An 11,136-nucleotide genomic window follows, 5' to 3' on the forward strand; every position below is an offset into this window, starting at 1 on the left:
CCCCCCCCCCCCACCTCTCACAATGAGGGATTCACACAGTGGAGGTTGACACTATTCCCCAGGATCCCGTCAACATGGGCTTGCTGGAACTCAACTAATGCTTTTGTAAAAGTTCTCCTGAGTGGAAAGATGTCTGATGTTTCTGTTTTGATGACACTCATCAACAGATTGTGTTTGAAAAATGAAGACATGCTGTTTGCATCAGGCGCTTGAGCTTTCAAAAACCCACACCCAGCGAGCCAAAGCGTCAGTCATCTTGCCAAGAAAGGAAACGTTTGAAAATATAACACTAATCAGAGAATAAAGTATGTGTTGCAATGTGAAAACCAGACTGAATCAACTGCAGTGACCAGCAAGCTGATGTTTTTTTTTAGGACAAAATGATTAATACAGGATAGAAGTACAAAGTAACATCTGACTTTGCCTTGCATACTGTGCTGTATGTACAATATATCTGCATGGTTCAATATGACACATTATCACTGTTACTAACCCAAACAAAATCATCTGAAACATAGACCTCCTCAAAACGGCTATTAAACCCTCTGTATGCTCATTTAAAGATACATAAACAATTAAGCCGTCTTTTAAATGGCTAATCACCACAATAATCTTTTGGCCATTTTTTAAACCCGTTTTGCTTCCATTAGAATGGATGATTAGTAAGTATGGCTATGCTATATCTACTGTTTGTTGACAGGGTGTAGCTCAACTAATGACTCAATGATTTCTTGACTAGGTACTAAACGCTCTGTCCAAACCCCTAATTTGAAGATTTATTACAAGATATTATAAATAATACATACAATAATAACATAAATAACTGAAGATCTGGAATGAACTGAGGCATCACTCTGGAAAGAGATCCTCTCCTCCTTCACTAATTATCCCTTTCTATGATATCTTTCTCTTATACCTGCTCTGTGCTTTAAAAAATTCTTTTACTTCTGTCCGTAGCTCTCTGTTCTGTCATTTTTTTCTCTTAGCACATGTCCGTTACACAGTCATATTGTAGTCACATAGCAGGAATATTGCACAGCCACTCTGAATGTGCTCAGTCTCATAAATTCCTTGGTTTTAAGTACCTCTATTTAAATATTGTACAGTTATGAGGTTACTGGTATTTATTCGAATATTTCCATTTCTATTGAAATTAAATTATTTTGCCCCCCAAACAAAGAAGATTTGCCGTCCCCATTTTGGGAAAATTAGCTTGTTTTGCAAAAGAGGCAAATGAGAAGATTGTTGACACTCCGACTCTTCTGAAATATGACGCTAAAGCCAGCAGCTGGTTAGCTTAGCTTAGCTAAAAAAAATACAATAAAATGTATAATGAAATATATCTCATTTGTTTAATCCATACAAAAACCAAAATTTAAAACAACTTATCACTGTGAGGTTGCCAGGCAACCAGCAGAGATTTAGGAAAGTTACTGGTCCTGCTGAAGGACAAGTCCGGTACATTCCTTTTTGCAAAGACCACAACATGTTATTTAAGTTAAGGTGAACCCCAACAGCAGCTTGGAATGAAATGTGGATGAGATCCCGAGGAACTAATGCTGGCTATCACACAGTATTATGTGTTTACCAGGCATTTGTTCCTTTCAGTGAATCCTTTGAACCAAAGGTGCTCTCAGCGAGAATTGATGGGCCATTTCTCTCTGTGCAGTGCTGAAATTACTCTTCTACTCTGCTTCAGAAGCTTTTACACAGTGGTCTCTGGAGATGGGGAAGAAACTTCAATTGATGCATACTTTGTATCATTCATAAAGCTGTTGTGAATGATAATGCAATCAGTGCCTTGCTGTATACACAGTGTTGTGTGTAGCCAGAAATACCACCTTTCATATAGAAAAATGATCTCTGACGATGAGCTCACTGAGTGTAATTCCCTCTGTGCAAACCTACATAATGAGGTGTAGAACGGTCTTGTTAATAGTGATGAACAGATTTTCCCCCTCAAACTATTTGTTCCTTTGTCAGTAGCGGTTAAGCAGAGTGACAGATGAGGAAACGCTTTAGTCAAAGCACAATCTTTCAGCCACAATTACAAATCAGATTCAGAGAGCCAAACTCAATGCAACTGTAAATACTGAGGATGTAGCATCGCCGACTGTTAGTTACTGCTCTCTCAAGGGTGCAGGCAGTGTTTTCCTTTTCTTGGCCAGATGCTTCTTATGCATCATATAAGTCATTTTTATTACAAAGTGCAGAAAGTCTAAGGTGCAGAGCAAGCAACAATCATTGATGCATAAGTCACACATCGAGGTCATACGTCAGCAACATTTAAAACAGTAAGGAAAGCACCTCTTAACTGAAACTACACCACCTGAGTGCTACATGTCTAAAAATACTGAGGATGAACCATCAAATATATGTCATTTCACTCAGGTTCAAGTTCCCCCTCAGAAACCTGTGTGCTTTGATTCTTGCTAAGTGGTTTCCCATTGTGGATGCTGAAATTCAAGGCTGTAATGTGTCTGCAGGGATCATGCTAGCGCAATTTGAAGGTCAGAATTTAAACTCTCTACACCCATTTGGGCAAATAAAGTATGTGTCCACAGACGAGCTGTGTTATAAAAGTCAGGGGGAGATGTATCCCTGCCATCTTTCTGATGATAATTTGAGCTTATGTCACCGGCTTCACTGAGGATTGCTCACACGTGACGCTCACATACAATATCTTTACATACATCTTTATCTTACATCTTTACTCAGCAACCTGTTGACTGTGTTTTTTTTTGTTTAGTAATTCTTAAACAATTGCTATCTTCGCATTTTACTCCTTTTCTTTCCCAAACTGGAAAAGGCAATTCCCTGTTTTGCTGTTTGCTTAACACCACTTTTGGCTGATCTTTGCAAAAAGAGCATGATGGTCAGATTATTAACAAAGATAGGAAATAAGAACAAAATCATCTGCACCTATTCAAATGATTACCTTTTTTATCATAAAATACTCAATACTTTTACTTCTAAAGACCTAAAACCTTTTAAATTATACCATTTGAGAAGGCAATATTTGGTTGAATTGCTCACAAAAAATGAGCAACCTGTGCTAAAAGGGTCACAAGTTGACATCACTTCAAAGCCTCTAAAGTCTAAAACACTGACCTAGTGCTTCCTGCTATTTTCTTTGTTTGTGGGTCATTTTTTGCTTCTGTTAGACAGTGCTAGCAAGAATTGAGGGGACAAACACAAAGACATGGTCAAATAGTGCTGGCAAAAAACAAAATAGTTTATTTATTTAGTATTATGTACTGGCCCAGCACATTGTTCAGCATTGTTGTTGTCTGTCACAATATATTTAACGGCTGATGGATTTTAGTCATCGGACGTCTGGATCTAATATCAGAGAAACAAGCTGAGCAAGCAGCTCATCCTTTGTCTGCGAAACAGCGTAAAAAAACCCTGATTTGTAAGGTGAAACTGCTTTATTTTATGTTTTTACCGGTTTTAATCACCGTGTCTGTTTGTTTTGGAGAGGAGGCGACCTCTGCAGATAATTCGGCTCCCTGTAGAGACCCCCTCAACAATAGACGCTCAGGGAATCCTAACCGGGGGAAGCTGACTGCAACAACGGTAATGGTGGTAAAGACCCCACGCTACTTCACAACGTCATCAAACTTTGTTTTTTATGATTGTTTTGATGTGACCCCCCCAAGCAACAAAAATGACATATTGTACATTTAAACCCCTAGGCCACCAGGATGGTCTGTCTTTTTAAAATTAAAAAATGCATCCAAGAGCAATATGTAACAAAGAGTAAATGCAGTAAACATTTCCTATCAGCCTAGGACCTCCCAGCTCCCACCCCTTACGTTTTGTTATCGTTTTATTTGAAAGAGTAAGAAGGCTTAAAAAACCACAAGGAAAGAAAGAACAAGTTGAATTTGGAAGGGGGGGCATGTTCAAACACAGGAAAGCCGGTAACTCAAAGGATTGATTACAGTAGATGCTAATGAAAATAAATCAGGTGTCCCCACAGCTGGGACAGAATCCTGTCTAACTCCTCTCTCTGCTCTGCCTGCCCTCTAGTCAATAAAGGACAACACAAAGGCAAACAGTATGACCACAGAGACTTTTAAACTCGGGGTTGTAAACAGCCACAGTAATAAAGGACCGACTCCTCTTTGCAGTATCACTGTCTGACAATAAAAGCGCAAAGGCAAACCTTCTTTCTTCACATATCAGAAAGGAAAATAAACTGAATTTACATAACTGTCAGGGAGTAGAAAAGCATATTTGATGGTGCAAATATGATCCCGTCTTTGCTGACACAAACCGGATATTTCAAGAAGTGAAAGCTCATATGTGCATTAGTAAATCAACTTGCCTGCTTGCTGAAATGAACTAAATTCGCCCTGCTTGTCAGAGAGTAGGCTTAGTTCTCTTCTTGTGTTCTCTGGCAAGAAATACATTTTCTCTATTTTAGACGTGTTCTGGGTTCATCTCATCCCTTGAATGATAACAGGTTTACAGCAACAGAAATAACACCCAGGGGAAATTAGGGGGCTGTGGTGGCTATCAGAGAGAAATTGAACGCATGCAAGATTATTCTGATCCACTTCCTGCTGAAATGATGAGCGCCTTGAGTGGGGATCGCTGCCAATCAAAGCCACGCACATCAAAGGGCCGCGCTCCTGTCTAATTGGTCGACAAAGAGAGGAGAGGTACGCGCGATTTCTATCATTCCCACAAATGGACATCCTGTCCGGCAGCAGCAATTACCTGAGGCTGTGTATTGTCAGTGGGACTCCCAGTGATGAAACATGTGGGTTGGCCTCTACTTGTAATGTTGCTGAGTTGCCATAATTGATCTCCCTGGGTTTTACTAGTGACGACTCGACAACACTTTTAATGAGGCAAGGGTAGACGAGTTTGACTCATACCTCCAAAATAGCTGTTTCAATCCAATTACCCTGCAATTCACTACTGTGACATGCTATTTGTGATGCTGTGTAGTGAGAGATTCCTTTCCAAACACCTCGTATGAGAAGCGGGAGCCACTGTGACAGCACTCCCTCCACGCGTTTGTCCCACGTCTTTGGTGCAGCGGGTCACTCTGCTTTGGATGGAGAGCCGAGGCTTCACACCATGAGCAAATCAAACAAGCCTCTTTAAGTTCAATTGCTTCCCACAGAGCTGTGTGAACAGTGCACAGAGATAAGTTGTTTCTGTCTAGACATGAAGGAAAACTTTGGCCTCTTTGGACCACCTGACTGACTGCTAACGTTGAGCACATGGCAGGACTGAGTGTCTTTACCTTGATTTGCTCTTCTTTATTGAAAGAGTTGGGCAGGGGTCTCACTTTCTGAACCCTTTGTTGAATTATATAACAATAATAAGGATAGGAAACGCTGTCTACAGCCGAACCTTCATGGGTCTTTGGCTGTCATCAGATTCCTGCGAGTTTATTGTTTTCCTTGTTCTGTGAAGCGGTTCACTTTGTAGGATTCCTGTCATTCAGAGCTTTCTGGTTCCCCATATCTACTGGAACAAACATCTCAAAGGGGAACTCTACACATCAGTGTCAGTTCAGTAGTCGTAAAGAGTATGACTCAGCCTGTGGAAACAGTCGTTCGGTGTCTTCTCTGGCTCTGGAGGAGCTTTGTCAAATATCCCTGAATGATGTCATTAGGTGTCTCTCAGGTTGGGTATAGTAAGCCTGCAATAAAAACTGCGTTTACCAGGCAGGGGGAACAAAAACACAGTGACAGGCTGTGCTCCGTGGCACGCTTCAATCGTCGTGTTCATGTAAATATGTAATGATGGAGAGTACGTATTCTGCAGTGTTTCTATGTCCTGGAGACACACGTAATGCAGACTGTGGAAACAAATTTCCCCTTTGAGAACAATAAAAAATCTATCTTTCTATTGAGATGCATTATTGCGTTGTTGGATTCATGATTTCGGAGCTCGAATCCCACAAGGGACTAAAAGTCATCTCGGGCTCTGCTGCATCAGTTTTGACCATTCTTTTTTAATCTGTCTGTTGTGATGAGATTCCTCTAACATTACTGAAGTGAATACTAAATCTCTGGAATACCAGTGCAACACTCCAATCCAAAAATGGTTGGATTGATGGAAAGCTCCTAAATCGTTTTAATTTTGTTTGCTGCTCGCTACCTATCTACTTTGGGGCTCTGATAAAAGTAATTTTAAGGATAAGTCTGGTTTTATCAAAAGACCAAAGCCATGGATTCATTAGTCCATCTCTCAAAACTTTATGACCTCCTGTGTGGAACTTAGCCCCAAGACTTGTTTTAAGATGTAAAGTAAATCCTGCATTTGTTGGGTGCTATTTTTATTTGCAGATTAATACACATTTGATGTTTTAAGTTTATTTTGGCCTTTTCAACTTTTACAACTCTATAACACATGAAAATAAATCAAATCAAGGCAAGTTACACTGACTGAAAAGCAGAGGTGGGAAGTAATGAAGTACAAATACTTGTTACTTTAGTCTTAATGCATTTGACAGGAATTATCAGTTATTATTATTATATGTAAGTAAAATAAGTACATTTCAGAGCCTGTACCTTTCTACTTTTACTTGATTAAAGGAGTTGAATTAGTATTAAATAATAACTTCTACATCTACCGGAGTCTTTTTTTACACAAGTATCTGTGTGTACTTTTGCCACCTCTGCCGAGAAGGTGTAAGCTGAAGCCTTAGCTTATCACACCTGCCGTTCTTACATTATTTGTTATGTATAGATCCCTTAGGTGTTATTCAATGAAAATATAAATTATTATTATTACTATATATGTGTATTTCATAGTTTTTAAATAACAGTGGAGGTCTATGGCACCGAGGAATAAGCTAGATCAGGTTTTAGCCACACAGACAACACTTATTAGTCTTTTTCAAGGGGCTTTTTGGCAATATATACACTATCACCAACCTTATCCTTGAAGTAATTTCACATAATGAAACATCAGCAAAAAATACACAATTTTGTATAAACATGTTGTTTGTTTTGCTATGAATGTAGTCACTATCAAAATCATTTGGATAGAATATCACAGTATAACCCATAAACCAAGCTGCTCACACTATAAGTGAGCAATAAGGCAGTGGGATCTAGGTAGTCTGTTAGGCGATATGCTAATAATGCTTCAATCAACAAGTTATTGCAACAGCTTTGGAAACTTCTTAAGTGGTATCATGAAGCTATTTAGGTTCTGATTCCACAAGATGATGTGGGAATTAGCACAAACTGCACAGAGACAGAAGCAGGAGGTGACAGTTTAACCTTTTGTTAGTTTGCTTCACTGTAATATCCCTTTGTTCCCATAAGAAACAAGTGTTTGTATTTTTTCATGCCCATTGCTTAGACTAATGGAAAAAAAAGTTCCTCTCTGAAATACACTTATGGAGCAAGATAAGAGTAGATGTTGATTTAGTTTTAATGCGCTCACCTGTAGTTGCTTCCGTTGGTGCGGCCATCTCCCAGACACTGATCACAAGCACCATTACAAGTAGAGCCCCTTTACTTCCGATCTGCGTGTATCGTTCACTCATCCTGGGAAAATAAAGAGGGGCGTTACCACGAGGAAGTGATTTATTACAGCAGTTTTACCTATTTCAGGTAAACCCATAACATTCTTACCCTCAGAACAGCATTACACGAGGACTATGTTTAGCCTTTTACCAACCAACACCACCTACTAACATCTCTCTCTGCCTCCACTCTGCCATTTTGCAGTGTGAGCCTTCAGGATGGATTTGAAGGTTTTATGGCGCACAACAGGAAGAGGGTGCTGTTCCACTAGCTCTCAGTTTAACTTCCATATACATAACTTGCATATTTGCTCTTATCAGGAGGAAATACTAGGCTCTTATCCTTCTTCTTACTTTTCAAAACAAAACTACAGCTGTGAATGTGCCCTAGATCACTGTCTCCAAATCCTCTCTTTCTTCCCCTGCACCTCCTCCCCTCTCCCCCCCAGCAGAAGGCTCTTACAAGCAGCAACATGAACAGAAGGTGAAGACCCTCTGGTGCCTCAACAGGCTTCAGTAAGCCTCTCTAGGCTCTACAGCGGAGTGGAAGAGAGCGAGCAGGCCGCAGTGGCTAATCCATCCCTCCACAGTACCTTTTCCTCTGCACTCCCTCTCCCTAATGAAGTGTGGTGGAGCCGAGGCCACACTGCATAAGCCATCTGGCACAGTGTGTTATCATTGACAGACAACGATCACATTTCAAACGGGGGATGCAGGAGCGGTACGGTAATTACTGGAAGAGGCATGGTATCGTATGGCGTGAGCGTACAATGTTACATGCTGCGTTTACGCCTTATTTACCGCCTCCCGCCTCTTATCTGCCGGCCTCATTGACATATAGATTGAATAAACCTCATAGGGGTTATCAGATTATTTGTGTAATTACGTTTATTTTGGCAAAGGGAACTTGACCTTTTGTCGAGATTTTTTTTATACCTCCCAGCGTCACACAGAAATTAGAATCGAGTGATGTGTCAAAATAGTACAGACAGGACTGTTTAATATGCCCTCTAAAATTATAAATAAGGTGTCTATCATCGTGACATGCAGGCAATGACGTAAACACAGGGGAAACAATTTCTCATATGGACTTGATTCCTGTCTACATTTATGCAAATACCTGGAAAACAATTGGTTTTGTTGTCTTTTAACTTTAATGCAATTTTATATAAAAAAAAACACAGGTGAGGAAAGACATACACTGACTTTTTTACTGGCAGCATTTCTAAAGCATGAAATTCACTTGTGAATGTTTTTGTCAATATTTATTGAGACTTTCAACATTTGTTACTGACTGTAAAGAAAAGCTTGACATATAGGGCGACTCTGCTAGTTGCCTGGCATGCTCACAGTGACCGCAACTTTTAGTTTTGACATTTAAAGAGCAGAAAAACTGGGATTATACCACTATTTCCATTTTTTTCCTGCCCTGCCCCTACTTTATAAGCCGAAAAAGTTCACCCTACCGGAATCACATTCATTCGACTTTGTTTCACTCTGTATTTTTTCCTGGTCATCCACAGCCCAACCAATATCAGAGTAAGCTCTTACTGTGCTATATTTATTGACAGCTACAGTTACTAATTACTTCTAATTACTCATTGTTGAGCTTAAAGTTAGTTTATCATATAGAATATGATGCATTGTCGTTATGCTCCTTTTTGTTTTTTGTACACAACAGAAAAATGTTTCAGCATTAACAATCCAATGGAATAATAGATAATATGACTCATTGTCACACATTTTGATGCTTTTTAGTACATTTTACTAGTAACAGTATTTTGTATGTTAAGGAATGCTTGACAATTCGTTTGCTGTCTTGCTGGGCGTTAGATGAGAAAAGATCGATCAGAAGCCTCTACGCTAAATTGAGGTAGCGCTAGCTGGCAGTTAGCTTGCAGATCACAACACTGGAAATAGCTAGCCTAGCTCTGTCCAGAAGTAGTCTAAGACGCAAAACTACAACATGTTGTTTTTATGTTTTTTTTTTTTTTTTGTCCATACTAAACACACAAGGTATAATATGTTAATAAGTGTGCTTCAAAGGTGCTGATAAATGGGCTTTGTAACCTTTGGCCAGAGCCAGACTAACTGCCCCCCCGTCTGTAGCTTTATAGCTGTTATTAATGTAAATGTCGAACTATTCCTTTAATATACAGCAAAAAAATGCTATGTAGCAAGAGAGAGGGAAGGATAAGGAGGAGTTTGAGAGGGACACAGAGAAACTGGCTTCCTCCTGCTTCTAAAGCTCCCAGTTAAACTCCCAGTTAAACTTTTAATCATCTCATATCATTGTTAAAAGCTCTGAATTGAGACCTTTTAGGTTTTATGATCACGAAGCAGCTTGTCCTGCCAGTGTGAGAAGCTAACGTTAGCTAAAGAAGCGACAAAGCAAAGCTGTCAGCTGTATCATTAGGTCTCATCAGTTGGACATCAAAACCTTTTCAGGCAAGTCATCAGTTTGTCATCATCAACATACCCCCGTGTTTCCCAACCCGCTGTATCTGCTTATTCTACACTTCCCTGAATGCTCTCTGGGAATGCTGGGAATATCTGAACATCATGTCACTTAACCACTTATCCACAGGAGGAAGAAAAATACACAGAAGATCTAAATGGACCCAACTGGTCTTTTATGGTTTCATCGTGGATTTTTCCATCAGCAAAATGACGTAAACCTCCAAAGAGGCCAAGATTGCCAGTTTCATGACACTCAGCGGGGAATTCAAGGTAGTTGGAGAGACATCTGAAAGGAAATTCACTAAAGTGTTGAGTGTGATAGCAACGTAATTGTGAGCTTTATGTATTTGCTCAAATGGACCTGAAATTGTACACCTGGGTGCTTGCACTAGAGCCGTGGGTGCTAATGTTCACCTTCATGGCGACAGATTTATAGCCGCTGGTTAGCTGAAGAATTGGAGGCTGGGTTGAAATGGTGGCCAGTCGATGTTGTGCTGTGCAATTCACTGTGTGTGTATGTGTGTGTGTGTGTATATATATATATAAATATATATAAATAAAAGGGTCATTGGTGACAGAGTGCAGGGCAGAGTACTACAGCATCATTTGTTGGGTGCTGTCTCAGGGTGCAATTCTACAAATGACATCTCATTGTCCCTGAATGTGCCTGTTGTCATTGGTGCGGTGGTGTGCTCGGCAGAGCGGGTCGCTGAAGATTTGTTACAGTTTGAGGCCATTTTACATCTTGACCTTGAAGTGGAGGTCTTTAGTAGTTTTGGAGAAACACAAAAATATTGCTGTATTATCCCAAACTACCTGCTACCTGATTTTTAAACACTGGTAGCTTTTTTTCCTGCTGCACAGGGGCTGATTCATTCTGTATTTACTCCCAAAACTGTTACAATTGTATAAAAATGATTCATGTAGCAGTTTTCTGATCTGTCACATCTGATCTAATGGTTTGGTGAGGTGTAGAGACTAAAAAGATTCAAAATATTATCCTGCTCTCCTAATTTACACTGAACAAAGTTATAGGCGGCTGTGGCTCAGAGGCAGAGTGGGTCGTCCACTAATCGAATGGTTGTTGGTTCGATCCCCGGCTCCTCCCGCCACATGTTGATGTATCCTTGAGCAAGATACTGAACCCCGAATTGCTTTGCCGAGATAATCCA

The 11,136-nt window shown here is 40.0% G+C and overlaps 1 protein-coding gene across 1 annotated transcript in view; it reads right to left on the reverse strand.

The window, feature by feature from the left end:
* LOC118339705 (chemokine-like protein TAFA-2) overlaps positions 1 to 11,136 on the reverse strand; it is a gene marked incomplete in the record, with an annotated part of 57,111 nt that overhangs the window by 11,821 nt on the left and 34,154 nt on the right. The window contains 1 exon segment of the mRNA XM_035677407.1: positions 7,423 to 7,526. Within this exon segment, the coding sequence (XP_035533300.1) occupies positions 7,423 to 7,525 (103 nt within the window).

The sequence above is a fragment of the Morone saxatilis genome, unplaced genomic scaffold (genome assembly GCF_004916995.1).
Source record: "Morone saxatilis isolate NCDOM2014 unplaced genomic scaffold, NCSU_SB_2.0 Contig10, whole genome shotgun sequence".
Taxonomy (NCBI): domain Eukaryota; kingdom Metazoa; phylum Chordata; class Actinopteri; family Moronidae; genus Morone; species Morone saxatilis.